Genomic DNA, 26,852 nt, shown 5'->3' on the forward strand with positions numbered 1-26,852 from the left:
TTTCTCTTTAGCAAGAAAATAAACCAGCCTTGAGCTAGCCAATCCCCCTAACAGTTCCAGGTATTTACTCACAGAATATTCATAGCTGGGGAGAAAACACAGCTTTTGCTCTAGCTCTCTTTTAAGAGAGGGAAACAATGGGAAAAAAACATCAGAAGAGGGAAAGGATAGTTATTTTCCTTCTAAGAAACCATTCTTAACCTAACATGGAGAGTAGCAGCAAACAACTTTTTGAGCTTTCTTGGTGAAAGGGCATAAAACCAACAGAGAATATGATTTAGCTACGTTTGGCTTGAAGGGAAGGGTTCTGATCTGATGCCAACTCAGCTGAAATGTAAGAAGCTTGACCCTCCTCACCCTTACCCCCCCCCTCAAATAACCTTAGAAGGGCGCAATGGGAAGGCAATCCACACAGCAGCAGGAAGAATGCAATATCACCCAGTCAGCAGGCTTGTATGTGTGTATGAGACACTCACATTTCTTTGGCTGCTGCAGCCACCATCAGCAAAAGAAATCAAACAAGCTCCATTTCAAAAAGCCAGGAAGCTAGCTGGACTGTACAATATAGTTACCTATAAACTAGCTGGCACCAGGTAATCTAGCCCATTCAACCTCTCTGAAAATCATCTTGGACAGGCTTGTAGCAAGTGTCCCCCTCTACACCTCCTCCACTTATCTAACTGATCCCCTTTGCTTTTCTCTCTGTGGACTGGTTGTTGTTGTTTTTAATTCTGTGGATGGCTGACAGGGAGTGGTGGGTTTGCTAGCAGAAATTTTAAATAACATACAATCTCTCATTATTCTTTTAATGGGGTAAAAACCAATGTTCACCAAGAGAGAGTTTGATTCCTACAAAACCCTACGTGGAAAGTAAGGAATGTGGGTTTAGGCTGTATTGTTACATTCTCATGTCAAACACGTGTAGAGAGAGCCACTTTCCTCTGAGAAAAATAGTTGTGAAATAGCCTCACTACAGACATGCATTTTTAATTTTAAAGACAAACAGGGAAAAAATTACATCTGCAATTGCTTTCATATTACAATGCAGACAGCTCCATTCCCTCCAAATGTTCTTTTTATTAGCAATTCTAAATGCATGGGATGAATTGTCGAATGAAATCTCATTATAAAATGTCCAAAGACCTTATGCAAAAGACCAATATCCTTATGCAATTTATACCAACACTGATAATATTTTAAAACATGTAATTTTCCTTTTATTTTGGAGGGTATAGTCACATCCTCTCCTCCTCCAGGGAATGAATATTAGGGAATATGTACAGTGTTTTTGGTAGAAGATGCATACCGTAATGGTTTCTGATGGCTGAAAGCCAAGGGGGAAGCTGTTCTACTTCAAGAATAGCCTTATAAGAGTCGGCATTACATTGACAGTTCAATACTCTACTGAAAATTTACAGGATGTGTCACTTTGGCACAGAGAGAGGCTGCTAAGGCACAACATAAACCACCCTACTGTGAATGGAGAATGGCTGCATACCAGCAAAAAGAAAATGGCAAGAACTGCACATCAACCACTACATAGTAGTACAGTTGTGAATCTCAGACCTCCAAAGAGACAAAGCCCTTTCCTTGAGGTGAAGAACATTTCTGCTTAGTTATAAGACACCAAAAGAAGTAAAGACAACGTCTATCCAGTGACTACTACACGTTTTCAAAGGTATGTTGCCAGCCAGCGTGAGTTTAAAGAGACTGTCATTTCAAAACAAAGGCACATATGACCAGTTTGGGGCTAAAATGTTGAGTGAAGCTAGGATCATGTTTGTGTGCATAACACTGCTAAAAAAAAAATCACCACAAAGATAAAAAAGATTTGTTTTAAATAAGACTTGCCAAGGTTGCTATGATCACAGCTCCTAATCAAACTGTGCAACATTTTCAACATATATAACCCATCCCCTTTGCTACAATTGTGTTAAGTTTTGTTCAAACATATAAATCTCTAGCTAAGAAAGAGCTGCCAAGTTTTTAAAAAATACCCCCTGCCATGCTTATTCTGCCCCATTTCTTAGCAACTAAAGGTCCAAATCTGCTTAAGGTAATGGCCAAAATAATCTATTCTTGAAAAGCTGTTTGCAAAAAAGTTTAAATACTTCCCTCTTTTAAATGAAAAAAGAGAGATTAGAAAAATGAAAACCTAGAGAACCGAGTACATAATATTTATAATCACAAATTTCAGCAATGATTAGGTTTTAACTGACAAATCCTAAGGAGAAAATGACACTCAAAATATATATAAATCAACTAAATCTCTATAACTGAACCCCCCCCAAAAGATTACAGCTTGTGGACATCTTCAAAAAGAAAAAAGCTGATGGAGTGGGATCAAACAAACGCAGGCTGATATGCCCAGACTGGCTGCTTAATGGGTCACAGTAAAAGAAAAGGTCACATGGTTACACAAAAAAATAAAAAACCAACCCTCCATACAACAAATGCCTTCTAGCTATGGTTAACTTTAATTAACTACAGTATTACAATTCACTTCAAGCTTATTTTCCATACATGTCTACTGTCTTTCACCTTTCCCTTGTCTGCTAAAAATCAGACTGGCATGCCTTGAAAACTGATTGCTATTTTAAAAAATACTAAATAACAACAAAAGCTTTTGGAGAATACTTAGCTATAGTTCCTTTCAATTACCTAAATCCACCAAAACAGAGTTTTCTATAATTAATGACTGATTGGAATATTACAAAAGTTGCTCTACTTATATATTCAGTTAAATCAGGATATTCTAGTTTCTGTGACATGGTTAAATGCCGAATCACCAGCAGTGTTTTATGTTTTAATGGTGGGTTAAAATCCACACATTAATATTACTTTATTCTTATTATGTGTTAAACAGAAACTTCATGCATTTGCAGTAGGTAAAAACCTTGTTGGACAGTCAATAAAACATCATTTTAATCCCGCTATCTCTGACTGGGGAATAAAATCCTATGTGGTAGCTCCATGTTCAAAAATATACACTTAAAAATACTATCAATATAAATCCACACTTTTTTAAAATGTGTAGTTTGTATTCAATAATTAACTCAGAACCTTCTGTTGTGCATTATTAGCCCAAGTTAATTACCTCAGAGGAATGGGTTATGAGATTCATAAGCAACAATACAACACTTGGTCCATGATTAAAAAAAATACAAGGTCATTTCCTTAAAACATGAGTATAATAATACCAAGGGATGAGTCTCAAAGCAGGTAGGAAAGGAAACCACAAAGTAGCAGGAGACTGTATCTACAAAAAAGAGTAAGGATGCATAATGCACACAAAAAGACCTTAGACTTAAGGCTTCCACCATTTCATTTATCACTTCTACCAGGAATAGAAACCAAGTTTATTATTAGCAGCAACCAGATACAAGGCCAAATGCCAACCAGACTGTTAAAAGTGCCTCTTCACATCAGAGTGTTTTTTCCCAAGGTCCCCAACGTTCAATGAAACTCACTGCTTACAACCTATGACACAATGCCCTAGGGATACCTCTCTGTTCTGTTAATGATACTGCAAAGGGACTTATGCTGATGTTTTTGTTTAAGATTTTCTATCCTTCCTCCCATTTGCCTCACAAAGAGGACAAAGTTCGCACTAGGTTTGTTTGCATTTTCTAGCCAGGAAGAGGCCTGTGTATTTACTTTGCCTGTTGACCACCTAATAGGTATTCCAATGCCCCACCCCTCATCTCCAGAAAATGCAAATGTCACTTAAAAAAGTTAATAAGATGAACAATCACATTTGCCCATTGCCAGTAAGAACAGATTTTAATGCAGTGCAGTTAGTAATCATTCTCCACCTGAGGGGGGAGGGGACACCACAAACCCTGAACTGCCTACCAACTTAGTTTTCATCAAATATTCATCAAAACAAAATAAAAATCCAGTTACTAGAGGCATTAGCTATACTCAAGTGCAGCACAAACTGCATAAATTGTTAGCTGTCCTTTTTGTGCTGAGCTCAATTACATAGTCGTGCATTATCCAGAGTCCATTATCATTGCCAAGCTTCAATGAACACTTTTTAAATTTTCTAAAGTTATTAGCCACAATGCTGGACTTTTGCATAAAAGAAGGTTGAATTTTTCTAAGATTTCAGTCCTCATTAAATTGTACATGCAAAGGATGCATCGAGTGTAAAGACTTTGCAGCTGGAAAGCTTTAGGGGGGAAATGAGATGCAGAAAAAGTAAACAGAAAATGCTTAGTCAGCAACTGTTACTGCAACATTAAAGGTGAAATGTAAACAGGCACAGAGCCAAGATCTAGATAGGTTTGATAACATCATCATACATATATGCGAGTGTGTGTACAAATGCCACAATTATCAGAATGAAATGCAAGCTTTTGGATTAAACAGACTTTTTAAAAGGCAACATGTTTTGCATCTGTTGCCCAAGCTCTGAGAAAAATAAAACTTGCTACTCAAGAAGTATTAATATCAATTGAATTTATTACAATTTACTAAGCTCCAAGGCACATTACAGTGTTCTGTTAACTACAGAAATGTATAAAGGACAAACAGAGCATGTTTTCCATGTACAGCATTTTGCTCTACTGTTCAAAAGCATCCGTGCATCAATAAAGCAAAAACAAAAAACACATGAAGATTAAAAACGTTCAGATCAATAGAAACAAACTGAAACATTTTCCTTACAAACTTGCAACAAAAAACACCCCCCAAACCACCCGCACCGTTTGCAAACAAAAAACAAAAAAAGAAATAAAGTGAAAGACTAACACTCAGGGCTCGTAAAACATAAGCTGTCACCATTTTTGTAGCAATTTTTTTTTTTTAGGCATCAACACTGGCCTTGGCAAAAAAAAAAATTTTTTTTGTATTTTTTGCGTTTTTTCTTTTTTCAAGAAGTGCATACATTTACAAAAATACACACCAGCAGCAGGTAATCGCTAAGGGCTATTAACTTTGTACCTAGCCAACACACTGCCAAAGAAATGAGAACAGGTATTATGGAATAACCAAACAATAGAATATTCTGTTTAACAAAAACCAGCTCTATCCTTCAAATGAAGAAGAGTACATACCTTTGTTTCAAAATATAGAAACATACGACGAAAATAATGTCTATACATAAGACTAACTTTTGCAGTTTGTTATATTCACAATTCTACATCTTCAGGAGGCTGAAGGAGTTTGATTTCCTATCTTTAAGGGTCTCTCTCCTTTTTCACTTTAACGTCCCCAGCTAAAATGGTAGCGATCTCGCCCTGCATAAATGCCCAAGGCACATTGGAACCTACTAGGGGGCACTTCTCTCCACTGGGGCAATAGACCTCGCCAGTTGCCCCTTGGGCCTTGATGCTCTCTCTGGAGCAGGGGAAGCAGAACTTGTGGCTGGGCACAGACGGACACTGGACGAAGTGGGTGTCCTCCAAGCGTTCGTGGCAAATGGTGCAGCACAGGGGCCCGCTATTGGCCATGGGGGAATCTGGAATGTTTTGGGGGTGCACTTGGTCCATACCAGGGTGGGCACTGGGGGGGGGAGGAGGGGCCACCTGCAGGTTCATGTCCCCGTTGCGGGAAGCCAAGCGACGCTGGCCCGGCACTGAGGCCGGGGACACCGGGCTGCTGCTGTTCCTGCGGGTGGAAGTGGTGGAGTGAACCGAGCTGCCATCCTTGGGCGAGTGGGCAGTGCCCAGTGTGTCGGCCACCGACATGAGCGCGGCCATGGGGGACTGTCCGTTTTGAGGGGCCGACTCGGGCGGGGTGGTCCGGTTGGAGTGAGGCCCCAGAGGCGGCGGAGGTGGGGGTGGGGGCCCCCCTCCGTGCACCGCCCCGAAGCCCCCAGCCGACATGGTGAGTTTAAGCGCTTCGCTCTGGCTGGCCATCCACTGCTGCCGCTGCTGCTCGTCACTCAGCTTCAGGGCCCCCTCGGCCGAGTCCGAGGGCTCCGGGGACGCCTTCCTTTTGCGCATTCCCCCGCCGCCGCCGCCTCCCCCGGGGCCCCTGGAGGCTGCCCCGGCCCCCTGCGCCCCGCCGACTCCAGCTCCCCCCCGGGGCAGGCTCACCAGGGCAGTGGGGAGCATGGGGCAGCTAGCGTCCAGGTAGGGCTGAGGCAACATATCCGCGCCCACCAGCTCCTTGAAGAAACGCACAGACTCAGGCAGCAGGTCGCCCAGGAGCCGCCAGTCGCCGGAGCCGTGTTTCTTCTCGTACTCCAAGTACTTGAAGCCGGAGGAGAGGCCGCGGCCAAAGTCCTTCATGCAGTCCTGGTACATCTGCTTGGCCACCCCCGAGGCGCTGGAGAAGACAGTGCCTGAGCCGCTCGGGTACTCAATGAAGAGCTTCAGCTCATAGTCCATGCCCGGCTTAGAGACTGCATCGAAGGCGAAGACGCGGCCGAGAAGTGCGTGGTCCTTCTTGAAGCGCACCTCGTAGGGGGTGCAGCCGGCCAGGGTAAGGAGCGTGTCCCGCACGATCTTGGGCTTGCTGGCCCACTCCTCGGCCCTGTTCCGCAGACTCTCGCTCAGCTCGGCCAGCGCCTCCGCGTTGCGCTGCTTCTCCTTTAGCTCCCGCTCCTGATCGCTGCTGGACACCGAACCTGGTCGCTTCCCGCAGGCCTCGGAGGACGAGCCGCTGCCACCCCCACCGCCGCATGTGCCCCCTTGGGAAGAGGCGGAGGAAGCTGGGGGCCCCCCGCCACGGCCGCTCAGCCCCCCGTGCGGTGGAGGTAGCGCCACGCCAGAAGCTGTGGGGCCGTTGAGTAAAGTCTGTGGAAGCAGGTTGGGCGGCACGTTCATCTGGGCCCCGCTAGCCCCCGGGGGGAGGCCGGGCACGAGGCCCCCGTGTGCCCCGCGGCGGGAGGAGGAGGAAGAGGATGATGAATTGGGGCTCTGGCGGTTCAACTCTGGGGGGCCGTCCTCAGGCGGCTTAGGGAAACCATTGGGGCCGCCCAGCCCGTTGGGCAGGCGGGCAGCGTGGCTGCTGCCCAGGCTTCCCGGGGGCGGTGGATATTCAAAGCGGCTGCGCTGCTCGGCTGCAGCGGCACTGAGTCCGTAGCGGTCCAGACTGGACTGGGGAAGCCCAGCAGAAGCTGCTTTGGAGGAGGCGTCCACATGGTTGAGCTGCTGTTGGGCCGCCGCGGCCGCTTCTTTGGCTGAGAGCGGCACAGCCTTGACCCCGACAGGAGGCGGGGGGCCTGGGGAACGGCCGTCCTGGAAGCAGCCATGCGCCCTCTTCAGCTGCCGGGCAGTCTCGATCACAAATTCTATGCGGTCGGCACCCTCGTAGTTCACGCAGCCCCGGCACACGGGCTCTGTGAAGTCCCAGATCATGGCCCAGGGCATGCGGGGCAGGTCGCAGAGGTAGCATGACTGTCTCCGAGACGAGGACACCTGCGCAGCGGACATGGTGGAGCTGGCTGCTGGAGCTGCCTGCTGCTGCGGAAGGGGTGGGGGTGGGAGAGGGGTATCGCTGCGTCTACCACCCCCTACTGGTACTGAAGAGGGGGACTCTCAGACCTGGTGCTATTGCCCCTTTGGGCCGGGGTCGTCTAGCTTTTCACTCACTGTGGCTGATGGACGGGGCTTCTTCTACCTGGTGCTGACACTGTTGCCCTTGGGCTGGGGGATCTCTTCTACTGTTCTGATGGGGGTGGGGGTCGCCTTCGAGCCGCTTCTGTTTCCCTGCGTTGTCTTGCTCTCCGCTGCTCCTCCTCCGAGAAAGGAGGGAGGTGCACGGTGGAAGATGGGGGTCCCCTTTCTATTCGCAGCTGATGTCTTATGAGCTCGAACTCAGCTACCTGCTGATCCGCTGGTTAGAGAGGGGACCACAAGGAGCTGTTCGGTCCCGGGAGCCCTGGCGACTTTCCCAAGTGCTAGGCGCACAAGATGAGGGAGCAGCCCGAGGGCAGCGGCGGCGACTCGTCACGGCGGCAGCAGCATGGCGAGCGGCGCCGCCTGCTCCACACTCACATCCTCGATCGCTCCTCGGAATTCGAATTTGGAATCCTGAGTGTCACTGTGTGCTACTCTGCGTTCCAAGCCCGGCTCTGCCCCTCCTCCCCCTGCTCTCCCCCCTCTTTTCCTCCCTCCTTCTCTTTCCCCAGCTCAGATGCCACCTGGGTGGAGCCCTCACGTCACCGCCATGCTCTCTCCTCTTCCCCCTCCCTCTCTCCCCCTCCCCCCTCTGCAGTTCCCCTTTCGAGCACTGATCAGCTTCTTCCCCCTCCCCCCACTTCCTCTGTCTATGGACCTGGAGCCCACTTGTTGCTCTGAAATTGCGCATGCTCGGCATTCTGCCCGTTTCCTCCCTTCTTGTGTGTACAACAGCTGAAGCGATGCAAGTTACCGCTGGAAATGAAAGGGAGAGACATACCATGGGCTATGTTTGGAAACTTAAACACAAGATCGCTCCCTCTCCCTCCTCCTCATGGCAGCGTCTCCAAAACGAAAGCACAGCCAGGAAGCACATGCAGAATAATAATTTTTTTTTCCTGGCTGGGCTTTTTAAATTCAAATGTCTCGTTTTCAGGAGTTTAGCTACGAATCACTCCATTTAGACTCCCTGGCAATTGCACAACTTCCTGCCACCAAGTCTTTCGGTGGATTTTACATGCAGTCCGGCTGCTAAAGCAAACGTGCAAGGTTCCCAAACTAACCATGTTTGCAATCTTTATCTGATTTCGTTTTTTCAATGATCCTAATGACAGAATGACATGATTTCAATAATCCCATTAATACATCAGGAGCTCTTCCACTTTTGTTGTGTTTAAATGAGCCCTATTTGGTGAGTGTTTAAGATTGAACTGAGAAACATCGCGCTGTGCATTGCGCAGGGGTGTAAGGGCAAGCAGGTGAGTAATCGGTGTGATATCATCTCACTAATGCTAAGGGACATAGGATTTCCCCAGCGCTGTGAGAATTCAAGGCTTTCGTTTTTCTTTTACATAGCCTTGATACGTTTGCATTAAAGTAGTAACAAGCGTAATATTCAAAGTAGCCTACGTTAATGCAAATTAGTTGTGGGTTCGTTTGACTAACAGAAAATACCTTTTACTTTCTAAATTGCGATTCTGAAACCTGAATCGTTTCCCTCCCCCTCCCTGTTGTGCACGCCAGTGCCCATGCTCAGAAGGAGGGGCTGTGGATAACCCATTTTTATTCTCACTGCAGTCAGTTTCTGTTTTTGCAGACAATGAAATTGCTGTCCACTCCCAAAGAATAATAAACTTTCACTGTTGGGACTTGATTACTAAGAAACTTGCAAGTATTCCTCTGCATACTGCAAACAGCATTGCGTCACTCACTCATAATCCAGCTCATACAATGTAACTAGCTACCCAGTGTGAGTCAACATTCACAAGGGAAAATATTGTTACACTCAGTGAAGCTGTAGGATATTTCAGCTGGTTATGTTGGATAACCTATTCCTTTATATTAATATTTATTCAACTCTCTCCCTTATTGAGCAAAAATATTGAAAAAAATTGCCATTTGATTTTTTTCTCTGTCCTGTAAAGGCAGTTCTGATTTCCATGGCATAGTGCCACTTTCCCCTATATATACATGGGCATATATACAGCATTAGCAATTTACCGCTTTGTATGTTGATTATAACAATGGCTATATAAAATCAATTTATATTGTACTCTGTTCATATTTCACACTTTGGTGATATTTCTTTAAATAAATATATTCCCTTCAAATCACCAATACTTCTCAATTCACTAATTGTCTAAAACATCTCAGTATGTCTGCTGATAATCTATAAAGAAGGCAAAGTTAATGTAATAATTATATTTATATAATCTCTTATTTTTTAAGAGAAAGCTTGAAGAAATGCACACTATAAAAAGTTACAGAAGTGGCAGGAGCAGATAAAATACAATAAGAGAATCAATTTTGACAAAGTGACTATTTTTAAAAAGGGAAAGCTTACAGAGGCACCAGAAAAGTCCTTGAATTATTTGAGTCTCCTCTATGCAAATTTTCTGAAGGAGATGATCTCAAGGGAAAGTGGATTTCACACTTAGGAATTTCATAACTAAATTGTGGACAAGATAGAGCAGGGGTCAGCAACCTTTCAAAAGTGGTGTGCCAAGTCTTCATTTAATCACTCTAATTTAAGGTTTCATGTGCCAATAATACATTTTAACATTTTTAGGTCTCTTTCTATAAGTCTATAATATATATATAACTAAACTATTGTTGTATGTAAAGTAAATAAGGTTTTTAAAATGTTTAAGAAGCTTCATTTAAAATTAAATTAAAATGCAGAGCCCCCAACCTCCCCCCCACAGACCGGTGGCCAGGACCTGGGCAGTGTGAGTGCCACTGAAAATCAGCTCATGTGCCGCCTTTGGCACGCATGCCATAGGTTGCCTACCCCTGTGATAGAGGCTTCACAGAAGCAAGATTCAAGCAAGACAGCTGGAAAGCTAGTTAAAGTGAAAGTCTGCTTACAGCAAAAGTGATTTAGTGAAGGATGTAGGATTTCTACATTAATATGACTTCACTTGACTAAACAAGCATGTTCTCTCTGATTCATACTAGAAGGTCAGCTCTTCTATCCTTTTTACTGCTGTGTTGATCTTCATATGAGGAGAACTGGGCTATGGGAAAAGGTCACCTCTGCCCTTAAAAACTCAAATTGAGAGAGGTGAAGTTTTCCCCTTCATCTTGAGTGTCTGGGAATGCAGAACTCTAGGATATCCTGACTGTATTTCATCCCCAGGGTTATACAGACTCAACAAATGACAAGGCACTCTGTGTTTGAACCGCCCCTCATCCTGGCTCCTCGCTCCACTGAATCCTTCTTCAATAAAGTCCTTTTTTGGTAACACTCACCTCACAGTAACAGGCAGACTCCTTGCCTCAATAGAACAGTCTTTATAGAGGGTGTAAATAATCATCACCTTAGATATAATCTAGTCTCAGAAAACCATTTACAGGTGCTGTCAACTCCCTTTATAGTTTGTGTCTAGAAAGAAATTGAAGATTAGCATCTGTGACCCAACAGAACTGCCTTTACTTTTACTTGAAGAGATACAGAGTTGTGGAAATACGTTTGTTTTTCAGTCATGATTAAACCTTTATTTAAACTTTGGTCATGAGCATGTACTGTACCATTATGCAAGTAGCACTTAGGGATGAAATGCCAGCATTGCAACAATATGGCTAGCAGCAATGGTGATATCAGGAATACTGACTGAAGAAGAGAACTGCAATGTAAATGCAAATAAATGCCACAGCCGTGGCACCTTCAAAACAAACAGGTTGTCAGTATCAATCTAGTCTGTTAAAGGAAAATAGATTGAATGGTGGCAATGTAACGGACAAAGATAAAATCCATGGCTGCATTTGTCCTGGAAGGGTAGCAGTGTGCCTTTCTGCTCGCCTCCCTTCTTTCTTTCATGTCCTTTACCATGCTAGTGGTAGGACAAAAGGAGTCCAGCTCAGTCTTCCTGGATTTACACCAGACAAGTCTGATGTTTATTTAGCTCTGAAATAATCCTGGAATTAAAATTACGTTTGGAGGAGGAAAAGAAAGAATCCAAACAATTAAGATACTGATTTGGTTCAAACAAACAAAAACAAAAATCAGAAAACAAAATACACAGTAGCTTGTTTAATAATAGGGCAGAAGATTAGCTGAGAGAAGGAGCTAAAGCAGCAAACAACTGATACATATGACAGGTTTCAGAGTAACAGCCGTGTTAGTCTGTATTCGCAAAAAGAAAAAGAGTACTTGTGGCACCTTAGAGACTAACCAATTTATTTGAGCATTAGCTTTCGTGAGCTACAGCTCACTTCATCAAATAAATTGGTTGTCTCTAAGGTGCCACAAGTACTCCTTTTCTTTTAACTGATACATATGTATTTCTTTCTGGTCAGAATAATCAATCAGCACTTTAGATGCAGCTTTAGGGATTCTATTTAGATTACCTGAAGTTATGACCTGCCAGTAGCCCCAAAGACCAGGGGATATAATTTTCACTATCAGAAGTAAAATCTACCGTCTTCTTCCTTTAGTTGGTGGATAAATGTTACAGTCTGAGACCAATAACCCCTTTTGCTGTATTCCTATTTCCCATTTTATTTACGCAAAACATTACTTAAGAGCACAGGTGAAGCTTTAATATTAGAGAAGGAAACAAAATGATCAGTGGAAATATCAGCTGAATGAATACAAACCAGCAGGTACCTTTCTAAATGCAATTAGAAGATATAGGAAGTAGAGAGTACAATGCACCATTAAGAAGCTATAAAAACAAATGTAATATGTGCCTGACTAAAAGCCAGTTAACTGGTCTCTGTTCCATGCCATTCTTGTGTATTAGCTTCTATAATACTGGAATTATTATTAATCTCATGGCAAGAGTATTATTAATTACTGATCACCAGAACATTGTTCATGATGCACAATACAGTACAACCCCAAAGTTTTCAGCAGTAATAGGACCACATGAACTATGCACTTCTAGAATAGAAGATTTGGTTCTAAATGGTCAGTCTAGGGATATGTTTAAATCTTTGTTGATATTCTGCTCTATTTGTGAATTATTTTGCACATAATCAATGCAGCAGTCATAAGCAAACTATTCCTTCCTTAGGAGCTCATCTACAGAATTGGCATTTCCCTCAGTGGTCAAAATAGTAGCTACAGCTGCAGAAAAGAAGCAGGAAGGAAAAGAAATATCGGGAGTGTGTTTACATAAATTGACCCCTGTATAGTAAAATACAAACAAAAATAATTCAGAATAAAATTTCTGGTTTTATTAAAACAATTGTATTAACACTGAAAAGTAGTCAGGCTGTGCAGGGAAGTGTGTTAGTGAAATCAAATCACAAACACTTGAGGAGGGAATTCCAGAATTTTGTCAAATTAAAAGTTAAACAGCACTGTATTCTTCTATAAACTGCCAGGAAGCATCAAAACACTTAATTACACTCTTATTCATTGTAACTATGTGTTTCTATTTATCATTTCAGTTAACTCTTCTCATCAGATTATAGTCCCTGTGCTAAAATTCTTCAGCTATTGAGTCCTCTTGAAAAGTGACGGACTTGTTTTCAGTCTACTAGGTAGGAATTTTCATTGCTTAATTTTTATTTTTGTAAATGGTGCCAATGATTTATCTCTTTATTCTATAGCCACATTTTCTCAAGTGACATTTTCCTCCCATGTGCTATCTCTGGGATTTTTTATTGCTGATTTTCCCCCTCCTTTTTTCTTGTCATATTACCATTTTCTGCACTATTGCCCACACAGTAACATTCAGGAATACAGGCCAGAGCTTTCTAACAGGTTCCTCTACCTATGAGCCCTGTTGCTGCTAATGATGATGTCAAAGACTGATCAGGGTGTACAAAATAAATCACTTTTCTAAACCACGCAAAGGTCCAGTTTCTTCCCCACAAAGCATACATGGCTCCTCTGTTATATCTGTTCCAACCAGTTTCCATACAGCTGTGAGCCCAGATTTCTGGTCATCAGTATTTGCCAAATTTTACAGTGCAAAATCAGACACCTATAATTAATTCTGTTTGCTCTGCAAATGACTTGTGACTGCTGGAGAGTGTATTTTATGTGGAGTGGTCAGAGGCTGCGTCCTCCACCGTTGTTATTTTTATTTTATGCATGGATCATGTATTCATCTTATATCCTGGGGACAAAATAAACAGTCAACAATAATGAATAAACTGAATAGGTACATTCTGTTTTTTTAAAGGCTATTCCCACCGATAGCCACTTGCACTTTCATGACAGTTAAGAATCTGCCAAACATTAGCTTAGTTACCAGCAAGACAGTCTTCCCCCTTCCCTCCACCCCATATACAGATTGTTTATCAAAACGTGCTGCCAAGAAAAATATCCCTGCTTTTGGCCTCCACCAGTGATTAATAACACTTGAGAATTGAACAAAACTTTACTGTGTTTAAAAAAAAAAAGAAGTGGGAGGTGGGAAGGAGGAGGAGAGAAAGCCAAATTAGAAAAAGAAGAAACCAACCAAGCAAGCAGGAAAACTCAAATCTTTTAAGCTATTTGACAAAATATAATCTCCCATTCCCTCTGGAAATGGGCCATTTGAGAGAAGTGAAACACACACACCCCTGACCTCGTTATAAATGCTGATTAACACGGTGCTATTGAAAGAATGATGTTTAGGAGCACAAGACAAGGGTGGGAATAGGCGAGGGTGGGGAGGTTAAGGAGTTTTTCTTTTTATTTGGTCTTCTGTCGAGATGAGGTATGGGAGGAAAACAGAAAAAAATATAATTTACTTTTTTTTCTCAAAGACTGCCAGTAAAATTCCTAAGGGACACCAAGTGCCAAAATTAACTGTCTTGGTGTATTACTTTTAGACAGTATTGCTTAGATGAATCAAGTCAAGTCTTCAAGCAGCAGCCCAAGATAGCTGCAAGCTGAGAAAGAAGCACACATTTCCTTGTTGTTCTGTGGTAAAGCTCCGAAATATGTAGAGATGTGTTTGCTCTTGGGCTTCTCATCTCATTCTTTTCCCCTATGGGGTACTTGAATATTATGTCTCATGTTTGGTATGATGGATTTCTTTTTTTAAATCAGGAGTATAAGAAAAAAAGCAAAATATGAGAACAAAAAAGGAAAGGTGAAAAATCGGAATGTAAAACATATATATATATATATATAGTATCTACTACAGTTTTCACTACTCTCCTAAAGAAATTAATATAATAAAAGGTAATAAACAGTTCTTGAACAGTGCGATATAGACTAGTGAAAACAGTTTACTGAAATTAATGGTGGTGGATTGAAGCAAACCTCCACTTTGGAATTAGTGCCAGACATAGTTTTCCTGAACCCTGTCCAACTGCCTGAGCGACAGACAATTTTCATTCTATTTGTGCTAAAGGCTTATGACTAGTGCTGGAAAATGAAGCCCTTGCCCTTGATCTCAGTGCAGATTAAAAAAAAAAGCAGAACTGTGCCAATTTGTTTCTTCTGCCAATAGAAGCCCTTGTGCCTTGGGCAATGCAAAACAATAAGAAGTTCTCATGAAAACTCTCCATTGAAAGGAAACCCACCAAGAGCCATGTCTCTCTGCTGCATTCATCAGCCAGTTTCTGAGATTCTCACAATGTCAGCAAAATGCAGAAGGCAAGGGCAGAAAATATCTACCAGCCGCTACTCAACTTTTTTTCTTTTCCATCTCTCACTTTTCAGCACTTGGTGACACTGGATATAACATGTATTCTATCATAAATAACAAAATTCCTTTCTCTGCTAATGCTGATCTTCCTACACTTCAGTACTGCGTGCAAAATTTGTGCTGTGCAGTCCCCGTTGTCTGAAGTTGATCCTATTTCTGAAGGATGAAATATACATTCGAGACACACTCATTCAGAGTTATAAACAGTGGCTACACTGTACTGCTGTCAGCCAACTAATCTGCAATTGCTTTTTCCTAGGTTATTAATAAAATCAGAATCCCAAGCAGCAGGCGTTTGCTTTCATTGTACAGTCTGCACTTGTGACATGGTACATGTGGAAAATTTTGAGTGCACTGCAGTGAATGGTCTGTGGGTTAGTTTTTAGCTTCCGCTAAGTACCTGGCAGGCTGCCATAGCTGAAGGATTCTGGGAACTGAAAGGCTCCCAAGTACAAACTGCCAGCATTAAGTAGTCCTGACAGCTCTGCTCCTTCCACACTTGGCAGCAGTTCAAAGTGCTCTTTCATTTGAAAGGCTGGAAGGCTGCCATGTGCAATGCAGATTTGCTGTGCCTGCTCTCATAAGGAACTGATAAATGCCGTTGCTGTTGCCATGGGGACAGGAGGCTATCAGAATGGCCTTGTGATCTGCAGCCTCTCAGCTCTGCAGGGTTGGGGGTTTTTTTGATGGTGAAATAAATGTTCTAGAAAAGGTTAACTCTTGAAGGGCACGAAGCGATGGTTTGAAGGACAGGGTGAGATATTGCACACTGCTCTTCCAAACAGTTTTGAACAAGATTAACATGTACCTGAAAACTATCCCAATTTGTGAAAGTCTGTCTTTGGATTTTTTGAGGGATGACTAGGAGAAGAGAGAGAAGGGAAATCCTTTCCCCTCATTCTGTCCCATCAGAAATCTCTTTCATTTCAGTGTTTTTCAACAGAATTAAATGGCTGCCCCTTTCTTTCTGTAAATATCCCTATTTGTAGTTTTCAGATGTTGGCAGATATGAGTTAATTTATAGCTCAATCCTGCAAGCTGCCAAATGCCATCAGATCTCCTTGACGTCACTGGGAGTTGCAGCGCTCAGCAGGATTGGACCCATTATGTAGACTCCATTATGTATGCAAAAAGAAAGAAATGCTCCTTTTTAAAGAGATTTTGGTGACAATATAAAACCTGAACGTGAAACTCAGCTCATCACAGTTCCCAAGATTAAAATAAATACAGCACTCAGCTATACACAGTTTAAGTATGGCTATGAATGAGTATGTATATCTATACATATAGATAAAGAAAAACATATAGATGGCATATATTTTAACCAGCAATTTACATCCAATTTAATGTGTATAATTTTCAACACATTACTCTTTCTGTTTCTGCAATAGCAATAAAATTAGGTCCTTTGAAGACATCTTGGTGAAGCACAGTAAATTCAATTCTGTTAAAACAAGGAGAATTCTAAGCATGACATCAAATCATGGAACAATACAGTATATCTTTTCTATTTGTGAGACCATGCTATACAACTCAGGGGTATAAGTACAACATTATAGAGATCAAATATAAGAATACATCTGTGGACAGAGTATACATAAAGAGCAATTCTGCAAACAAAAGCATACCATGACGGATATTTTAAATAAAACACAAAAACAAAACAATATTTTGGGAACTTTGTGCTTTGTCAAATACCTATTTTAATGCTTCCAGTTTTGAATGCTTAATTTAAAACAAAACAAAAACCTAATCCGGCCTCTCTGCCTTTGAAACCAATATATCTGTATTTGTGTATGATATTTTTTAATTAATTGTTGAGTACTGTCACCATGTTAGACCCTGAACAAACACAAAAGAAAGTGAATCCCTGCTCCATGAATTTACAATCTAACTTTCACAGATTATACAGTTAACCAGTTGATGGTTAATCTGTAGTTTTTTCGCTTGAGATTATTCAGGTCACCCCATCTTCATTCTGGCCCTTTCTTAAGACCCATTTTTCCTATAAGCTTTCCAACATGTCCTTTAAATTTATAGTTGGATTTATTGTTAAAAAGGTTCATGGATGAGAGTGTCTGAAGTAAAGGTTTGAATGAGGATGGTGGTCATTTGGAAAAGGAGATGCGTTTCACATTTGATATTTAATATGACTAATAAGGGTTGTATGTGCAAATCTAGATAAAAGCTACATGTACACATTTATGAAGCAATTTCAACACTGCACGCAATGCTGCACTTCCTAAGCCCCCACACCACACGATGTTAGGTCAAAGGAGATATTTCTTTATAACTGTGTGGTTAAAAAATAACTGAGAAGTTTACTGTAATTCAACTGTAATTTCTTTATGATTCTCTCTGGGTTCTTGCCTATGGTTGTCATGGTAATTCTGGCCCGCTCTACACATTCTGCTCCTCTCACTGGAATTTCCTGATTATTCAGGACCCCCCCCCCCCCCAAATAAAAATCCACAACCCTGCTTCATTCCTATAACAGCAGAAGAGCTTATGATGTTAGTGTTAAAAATCAGTTAAAGCGAACCTGTTTGAGCCACTCACCTGGAAATGGAGATAATATAATAAACATATACATTGAAACAGCTGCTTAAATTTTCTTTCAAAGTCAACAACAGGGTATAAAAGTAAAGAGAGGGAAACACTGGAAAGATAACTGCATATAGAATTTCAGTATCCTATTCACAAGGACCCAGATCCTAGTCATACCACATATTATTTGGTTCTTTTAGCTGCTAAGTTTCTGATTGCAGAAAACAAACAGGAAAATATATTTTTCTGCTAAGTGACAGACACATCTATACCTACAGTGAGAGCACTAAAATATATTCTCTCCACCAGTATGACAAAGTAGAAGGCCACATTTTTATCAAGGGCTTTTGGTGACATTTAAGCCAGGAGAACCAAGCTGAACATGATTTGGATCCATCACCGAACCTAAAGAAAGATATGCACAACCTTATAGTATATACAATTTGTGTCTGTATAGGTATTTATCAGTATGTACAACACTGATAACAACAAAATAAATGCCATGGTACTTGTTGTGTATATAATTATGTATACGTAACAAATATATATATGTTTATAAAAATGTACATATTTTGATTGTTCCTCTCTTCCTCACCCTCTGTATGTTGCTTGTTTGGGGGCAAAAAAATGAACTATGTGCAGCTATCGTTACCCTAAACACTTTGCTTGTATGTTCCGTGCCACACTCCTCCCTTTGTCTGTTCATTGTATGTTTAGATTAAAAACTCTTTAAGGCAGGGAATGTATCTCACCATGTGTTTGTATAGTGCCTAGCCCAGTGAAGCCCTATTCCTGACTGGGGCCTCTAGGTTTTACTGCAATACAAATCATTCATAATAATTGTAACTCATGTAACATTTATAAATTAGATCCAACAATTTCCATAACATACTTCTGTTCTGAGTGTATTTGTATATGATCTACAAAGCTCACTGCCCTTTTCTCTGTCTCTATCCCTTTCTCTTTTGTGGTTTCTTGCAGAAGCCATTTTGATGCAGTCCTATAACTGGATCCTGTTTAAGCATCATATAGCATTTCAACGTTGACATTCTCTTCTGTAGCAACATATTGCTGCAATCTGTGATATCAGCTGAGACATTTGTGACGTCAGCTGAACCTGTAAGGCGAGAAAAGCTTGCAGTTCCTCAGGCTCTATCAGGTACTCAGGGACTAAACAGTTTTATAGGTTTTATTCTGCATGTGACCACCACGGATCTAGCTAATTTTAACCTAATAAAATACTGCCAAAGAAACCTTGTATGTAGAGAAAAGTAGCTGTAGGTCTGGATAAGGACTCTGCAGCCATACCAGTCTAACTTTCTTCCTATTTCTGTTTCCAAATTTTCATTTTTAAAGTAAAAATATCGTATTTTACTAAATTCCTGGATAGTGTGATAAAACAGTAATGAATCCATTTTCACTTATGTGTTGATACACACACATATTCAGCAGCTGTTCAAAGGAAGAGAAGGTTTCAGTAAACAGTGTTAGGGGGCTTATTCCTTCTCCCACTCACTTCCCTGGTCCTTCTCGCATGAACAGAGAGCAACAATACCCAAAGTCCAAAGGTGCAAACAATTCGATGTTTATTGGGGTGAACTTCCAGCAAGAATGATTCCAGTTTCCTTTTTTAGTGTCCCCCTTCTCAGCTATGACACAACAGAGCCTTACCTGTGTCCCTGTTCCCATTCCTCCCCTTAGCAAAACATGATTTCAATTTCCCTGTTCCCATTCCCCCCCCCTTACTTCCTGATTGACTGCAGACTATATAGTAAAACTTGAGTTTTGCTTAGCTATACCTTAACCAATTATTTTCCTGAAATTTAACTAACCAATCCTAATCATGTTACAATATGTTATTTAATCAATTATATCCCACCACCTTAATTAGTTTACACCCAGCAAAATTAATTATACAGCAGACAGAAACAATTCCAGACAGAGATTATACAGACAAACAATCGGGAAATGGGGACTACAATGATAGAACAACACAGAAATGAGGATTTCACATCCCATCTATTGATAAGTGAGTTCTTGCCAGACAGGATGCTATCCAACTAAGTTTCCTTTTACATCTTCTAGGCACTTCCCTTTCTCTGGAGGTGATAGGCATTATTAGGACAGGATTGTATTCCTAACAGCCCAGTAGCACCTTCTTTCAATGTGACTAGTTTGGAATGTGAGGATGTGACCGTTCGCTTCCCAGCTTATGGCTGCCTCTGCTGCTTAGCCAAAGGCTTTAGCCTAAGAACAGGGCCTCAGACTGTTGCAGCAAGAGAAGGCCCTTACACTGGCAGACAGTGATTTTGATTCTTTCTTTTATACCTTTATAACTAGCTAAGTGATAAGAATACACCTAAATTCTTAGAGTATAGGCCTTTATAGACAGGCCTGCATATCTACATCCTAACACTCCACCCTTTTTTTTTCTTTTTCTTTTGGGATTCTCCTGCCCAGGTATCCCTGGAAAAGCATAGGACATATGGTGACACACTTCCTGATATAGCCAGGCATCCAGGCGGAATGCGTCATTGCTCCATCTGTCCCACTGCCCCTTGTGTAGTACCGTGCCCTGCACCTTCTCTCGTTTGGGCATACCAAACCTATTCCAATTAGTGTTCCAGACTTCCCATTACAATGGGCCTGAGAAGGTTGGGTCCGGCTTGTCTAGTACACTCTAGGGTGTGGAGAACTTACTACATTACTTATAGGTTATCTCCATATGCAACGTAACACAAGTACAGTTAACAATACAAAATCCACAGCGACACCGAGTCCTGACCACTACAGTGTGGTCCAACATTCGAGCCACCACCAAAACACTGCCTCTCCTCCTTCGACAGGGTCACAATCTTATGTGGCCAGTTGCTGGCAGTTGCAACAAGCTGCCCCTGCAGGTTTTGCGTGCTTTTGTCTATATCATAAGTCCATTGAATGTTTACAGAGAAATGGGTTATTGTTCAAACCAGCTTAACTACTTGGTATGGAATCAGGCAGTATGCCCTGGTTTTATTATTTACAGCAATAAGATTTACAGATCCATTTGTGCACCAAAGTTCAGATAGCAGCGTGTAGATGTGTGTAGTTTGGTTATGGGCTGGTGTAATTGTGCCCCTAGTAATACGTACATTCCGAGCAAAACACCTCATACACAGTACACTCAATTGTCCACCCCTTTCCATAAGGCCATTGATCCTGCTTCCCCATAGTCATAGGAGAGGAGCACATCCAACCATCTTCTCTTGATTTACACCATTTCGCATACCTCTCCATTGATTCCCAGTAAGCTCCTCCCCTTCTCATTATTTCCATAGGTCTTGTGGGGACCACCTTAGTTGCCATTCCATTTCCAGGTAACATGGTAGCTATTACACAGGTGCTGGCCTCCTAGTTGAGCATTTTGCATTCCCATACACATTTCCCCCCAAGGTCAGCCTTTTGAAGCCATCCCCCACCCATGTCATGAGGTTTTTTGTTTATTGAAACACAACAATGCTAGCAACAAGACAAGACAAACACCACAACACATAGATCCATGGTATTCTGGATTATTTTTCCGCTGGCACCAGCTTGCTTGTAGAGAGTTTGAAAAACAAAAGAAAATTTCCACCACCCCCTAGTGGGGACAGATTATTGCTTACTAATAATACCACTTCCTTTTACAAATTTCCTCGCTAATTGCAGAAAAAAACAGAAGAACTACCTCCAGGCTGTCCTTATTTTGTTCTATAGTCAGGCTAGTGAATTACCCCACTCACTGGTCATTTATTAAATTCATGAGGTGGTGTACCTCAGTTTCCCCTCTTGTATAACAGACCAGGTTTGCAATAGTTTCTCTGCTGTACCAAGCTTTAAGTTTATTCTCAGGTAACAGCTGAGACACAGCTTCAGATTTTAGCACTGTACACACACACACACACACACCCCTCAGGGTTAACCTGTTCCCCTTACTTTCAAGCTTGACTTTCCTGGAGGGCCATAATCTGAGTAGTTTCTAGTAGCTTGGTTGCTGACCAGATGTATTCATTATTTGCAGCTCCTTTGTGCCCATCAGCTAGGTAATTTGCATTTACACAGAGGCTTTCTGGCTTGCTTTTGGATCCAAAGCTATTAGCAGCTCAGAGACTGTCTTAAAAGGGAAACATTCCACTTCCACTAGAGTTCTGATTACTTTCCACTTTCATCTCCTGCTCCAAAACACACAGAGATCTGAAAGAGAAAGCACAACCTATTGTGGCTCCTTTTGGAGCCCTAATAGGATTTTAATTAAGTACCATGTTTTGTTTGCATTTCTTTTACCCCTTCTCTAATATACACTGCACACATCCTGGGAGAATGCACATTCCTTCTATAGTTTAACCTCCATAACATTATATTAGCCATATTAATTTTACACAAGGTGTAACTGCCTCCCCCATGCCCACAGAGTTTTCATGCACACCCACTAAAGCGACAATCTGATCCCCAAGAGCCACCCCAAGTCTCAGTGTTCCCATCATTCCTCCCCTTTTCCTTTTACCTGTGCACACACAAAATTCTCTTTTTCCTAACATCCCTTGCACTGTGATTATTCTTTTTTACACAACTGTACCCTGATTACACTCCCATCTTGTACAACTAGACACAACCAGGGGCAGCCAAGTTAAGTTTCAATAGAAACCCCTTACATTACCCAAAAGGAATGTAATTAAAATCACTATAGTCAAATAATTTTGATCAGATTCTCTCTCTGCCTGCTGCCTGCAGCAGTCCCTTATAGACCATTTCTGTGGGAAAAGGGCCCATTTTCCCTCAGAATAGTTGTAAAGGCTTCTGGGGACAGAAGCATTGTGGTGGTAGTAGCCACTCTACCTGACCCCCTTGGATAATTTAATTACCAAGCTTCCATCCAATGTGACTGCACAGACTTGCACATACAGTTACATTTACATAACTGGGTTTTATCATTAAACAAAAACTTCCTTCTTGTAACACCACATCTGTTACTGTTTTAACATCTTCACAACAGTTACCTTTTACCATTTCCACAACTCCCAAATGTTTACTTTCCTTCAAACCCTGTATTAATTTTTGCAAAAGCTACTTTTAACTTTTCACTCACTTCTTTAAATCACTTACTCCTACATTTAGTTCTTTAAGGTGGTGCAATTTGTCTGTAACAACTTAGCCACCAAGTACAATTATTGCCACACAGCTGCCTTAACCTGTGCTGTCTTTACCTTGAGACTGTTCAAAAAAGCAGTAAAACATTTGTCTCCATGGATGCCCATGGATCTTTTACTCCAAAAATTCCAGTGGAATATAGCAGACCTCTGTCATACTTTGTCCAAAATAACCAAAAACATTTCATGTAAGTATCCAAAGTACCCTCCATTAAAACTTCAGAAAAACAAAAAAGTGTGGAAAGGCAGGGGGAGAGGAGGGGGAAGAGGTGGAAAGAAACCAATTAAGCCGGTCAGGTCAGTTTAAAGTATAGGCTACCAGCAGCAAATTAAGTAAACCGAGAAAAAGAAGAAGGAAAAGAAGAAAAGAACATAGTTAGCTCTGAGCCAAGAGTAGGCTCCCTGGGTTGAAACAGTTGGGAACCCTTATCCCCAGGTTCTTATTCTGGCTTTGGGAGAAGAGTGGGGGTTGTTACCTGCTCCTGCAAACCCTACCATTTTGCACTTTGAAACTTTTTTTTCCTCTCTTCCTTTCTTTCTCTCCACTCCCCCAGGACCAAGTCCCAGCTCCAGTCTCTAAAGGTAGTCTGTTAACTCTGCTTTTGACTTTAAACCCTGTTGTGCCAAATCATCTTTAACCACCCTAACTAAGCCCTGGTCTACACTAGGACTTTAGGTCGAATTTAGCAGCGTTAAATTGATGTAAACCTGCACCTGTCCACAAGATGAAGCCCTTCATTTCGACTTAAAGGGCTCTTAAAATCGATTTACTTACTCCACCCCTGACAAGTGGATTAGTGCTTAAATCGGCCTTGCTGGGTCGAATTTGGGGTACTGTGGACACAATTCGACGGTATTGGCCTCCAGGAGCTATCCCAGAGTGCTCCATTGTGACTGCTCTGGACAGCATTCTCAACTCAGATGCACTGGCCAGGTAGACAGGAAAAGAACCGTGAACATTTGAATCTCATTTCCTGTTTGGCCAGCGTGGCAAGCTGCAGATGACCATGCAAAGCTCATCAGCAGAGGTGACCATGCAGAGCTCATCAGCAGAGGTGACCGTGATGGAGTCCCAGAATCGCAAAAGAGCTCCAGCATGGACTGAACGGGAGGTACATGATCTGATTGCTGTATGGGGAGAGGAATCCGTGCTATCAGAACTCCGTTCCAGTTTTCGAAATGCCAAAACCTTTGTCAAAATCTTCCAGGGCATGAAGGACAGAGGCCATAACAGGGACCCGAAGCAGTGCCACATGAAACTTAAGAAGCTGAGGCAAGCTTATCAGAAAACCAGAGAGGCGAACGGCCGCTCCGGGTCAGAGCCCCAAACATGCCGCTTCTATGATGAGCTGCATGCCATTTTAGGTGTTTCAGCCACCACTACCCCAGCCGTGTTGTTTGACTCCTTCAATGGAGATGGAGGCAACACGGAAGCAGGTTTTGGGGACGAAGAAGAAGATGATGATGAGGTTGTAGATAGCTCACAGCAAGCAAGCGGAGAAACCGCTTTTCCCGACAGCCAGGAACTGTTTCTCACCCTGGACCTGGAGCCAGTACCCCCCGAACCCACCCAAGGCTGCCTCCTGGACCCGCCAGGCGGAGAAGGGACCTCCGGTGAGTGTACCTTTTAAAATACTATACATGGTTTAAAAGCAAGCTTGTGAAAGGATTAATTTGCCCTGGCATTTGCGGCTCTCCTGGATGTACTCCCATAGCCTTTGCAAAAGGTTTCTGGGGAGGGCAGACTTATTGCGTCCTCCATGGTAGGACACTTTACCACTCCAGGCCAGTAACACGTACTCGGGAATCATTGTACAACAAAGCATTGCAGTGTATGTTTGCTGGCGTTCAAACAACATCCGTTCTTTATCTCTCTGTGTTATCCTCAGGAGAGTGAGATATCATTCATGGTCACCTGGTTGAAATAGGGTGCTTTTCTTCAGGGGACACTCAGAGGTGCCCGTTCCTGCTGGACTGTTTGTCTGTGGCTGAACAGAAATGTTCCCCGCTGTTAGCCACAGGGAGGGGGGAAGGTTGAGGGGGTAGCCACGCGGTGGGGGAAGGCAAACTGTGACCTTGTAACGAAAGCACATGTGCTATGTATGTAATATTAACAGCAAGGTTTACCCTGAAAGAGTGTAGCCACTGTTTTATAAAATGTGTCTTTTTAAATACCGCTGTCCCTTTTTTTTTCTCCACCAGCTGCATGTGTTTCAATGATCACAGGATCTTCTCCTTCCCAGAGGCTAGTGAAGATTAGAAAGAAAAAAAAAACGCACTTGTGATGAAATGTTCTCTGAGCTCATGCTGTCCTCCCACACTGACAGAGCACAGATGAATACGTGGAGGCAAATAATGTCAGAGTGCAGGAAAGCACAAAATGACAGGGAGGAGAGGTGGCAGGCTGAAGAGAGTAAGTGGCGGGCTGAAGAGAGTAAGTGGTGGGCTGAAGAGAGGGCTGAAGCTGAAAGGTGGCGGCAGCATGATTAGAGGAGGCAGGATTCAATGCTGAGGCTGCTGGAGGATCAAACCAGTATGCTCCAGTGTATGGTTGAGCTGCAGCAAAGGCAGCTGGAGCACAGACTGCCACTACAGTCCCTGTGTAACCAACCGCCCTCCTCCCCAAGTTCCATAGCCTCCACACCCAGACAGCCAAGATTGTGGTGGAGGGGGGCCTCCGGCCAACCAGCCACTCCACCACAGAGGATTGCCCAAAAAACAGAAGGCTGGCATTCAATAAATTTTAAAGTTGTAAACTTTTAAAGTGCTGTGTGGCATTTTCCTTCCCTTCTCCACCACCCCTCCTGGGCTACTTTGGTAGTCATCCCCCTATTTGTGTGATGAATGAATAAAGAATGCATGAATGTGAAGCAACAATGACTTTACTGCCTCTGCAAGCGGTGATCGAAGGGAGGAGGGGAGGGTGGTTAGCTTACAGGGAAGTAGAGTGAACCAAGGGGCGGGGGGTTTCATCAAGGAGAAACAAACAGAACTTTCACACCGTAGCCTGGCCAGTCATGAAACTGGTTTTCAAAGCTTCTCTGATGCGTACCGCGCCCTCCTGTGCTCTTCTAACCGCCCTGGTGTCTAGCTGCGCGTAACCAGCAGCCAGGCGATTTGCCTCAACCTCCCACCCCGCCATAAACGTCTCCCCCTTACTCTCACAGAGATAGTGGAGCACACAGGAAGCAGTAATAACAGTGGGAATATTGGTTTCGCTGAGGTCTAAGCGAGTCAGTAAACTGCGCCAGCATGCCTTTAAACGTCCAATTGCACATTCTACCACCATTCTGCACTTGCTCAGCCTGTAGTTGAACAGCTCCTGACTACTGTCCAGGCTGCCTGTGTACGGCTTCATGAGCCATGGCATTAAAGGGTAGGCTGGGTCCCCAAGGATACATATAGGCATTTCAACATCCCCAACAGTTATTTTCTGGTCTGGGAATAAAGTCCCTTCCTGCAGCTTTTGAAACAGACCAGTGTTCCTGAAGATGCGAGCGTCATGTACCTTTCCCGTCCATTCCACGTTGATGTTGGTGAAATGTCCCTTGTGTTGGTGAAACATCCCACCAGAGCTTGCAGCACTACTGAAAAGTACCCCTTGCGGTTTATGTACTCGCCGGCTTGGTGCTCCAGTGCCAAGATAGGGATATGGGTTCCGTTTATGGCCCCACCACAGTTAGAGAATCCTAAGCTATTACCAGCAGCAGAGTGGGGTGGGAGGAGGTTTTTTTTTTTCATGCTTTGTGTGTATATAAAAAGATCTCCTACACTTTCCACAGTATGCATCCGATGAAGTGAGCTGTAGCTCACGAAAGCTTATGCTCAGATAAATTGGTTAGTCTCTAAGGTGCCACAAGTATTCCTTTTCTTTTTGCACATTTCCCAGGGTCACTACCCTTGATATCAGCAGATCTTTGATTGCGTGGGCTACTTGCATCACAGCAGCCCCCACAGTAGATTTGCCCACTCCA

The 26,852-nt window shown here is 42.7% G+C and overlaps 2 protein-coding genes across 3 annotated transcripts; one reads left to right on the forward strand and one right to left on the reverse strand.

The window, feature by feature from the left end:
- Positions 1-4,449: 4,449 nt before the first annotated feature.
- IRF2BPL (interferon regulatory factor 2 binding protein like) lies at positions 4,450-8,085 on the reverse strand. Its single transcript, XM_073349264.2, has one exon. The coding sequence runs from the start codon at positions 7,383-7,385 to the stop codon at positions 5,184-5,186; it is 2,202 nt and encodes a 733-aa protein (XP_073205365.1). The 5' UTR covers positions 7,386-8,085; the 3' UTR covers positions 4,450-5,183.
- LOC144930667 (uncharacterized) lies at positions 5,485-25,605 on the forward strand. Of its 2 annotated transcripts, XM_078853366.1 has the most exons (6): positions 5,485-6,758; positions 10,711-10,812; positions 12,969-13,061; positions 18,695-18,872; positions 23,433-24,492; positions 25,081-25,605. In XM_078853366.1, exons 5-6 carry the CDS (start codon positions 23,880-23,882, stop codon positions 25,161-25,163), a joined length of 696 nt encoding a protein of 231 aa, XP_078709492.1. In that variant the 5' UTR covers positions 5,485-6,758; positions 10,711-10,812; positions 12,969-13,061; positions 18,695-18,872; positions 23,433-23,879; the 3' UTR covers positions 25,164-25,605. The 2 variants fall into 2 exon arrangements, with proteins under 2 accessions (XP_078709492.1, XP_078709493.1); XM_078853367.1 differs by lacking the exon at positions 10,711-10,812.
- Positions 25,606-26,852: the final 1,247 nt, after the last annotated feature.

This window comes from Lepidochelys kempii, chromosome 6 (assembly GCF_965140285.1).
Source record: "Lepidochelys kempii isolate rLepKem1 chromosome 6, rLepKem1.hap1, whole genome shotgun sequence".
In the NCBI taxonomy this organism is placed as follows: domain Eukaryota; kingdom Metazoa; phylum Chordata; order Testudines; family Cheloniidae; genus Lepidochelys; species Lepidochelys kempii.

Coding starts and splice junctions, on each gene's coding strand:
- IRF2BPL (XM_073349264.2), bottom strand. CDS start 7,385: ATGTCCGCTGCGCAGGTGTCCTCGTCTCGGAGACAGTCATGCTACCTC.
- LOC144930667 (XM_078853366.1), top strand. CDS start 23,880: ATGACCATGCAAAGCTCATCAGCAGAGGTGACCATGCAGAGCTCATCA. Junction 24,493..25,080: donor AGGCGGAGAAGGGACCTCCG/GTGAGTGTACCT, acceptor TTTCTCCACCAG/CTGCATGTGTTTCAATGATC.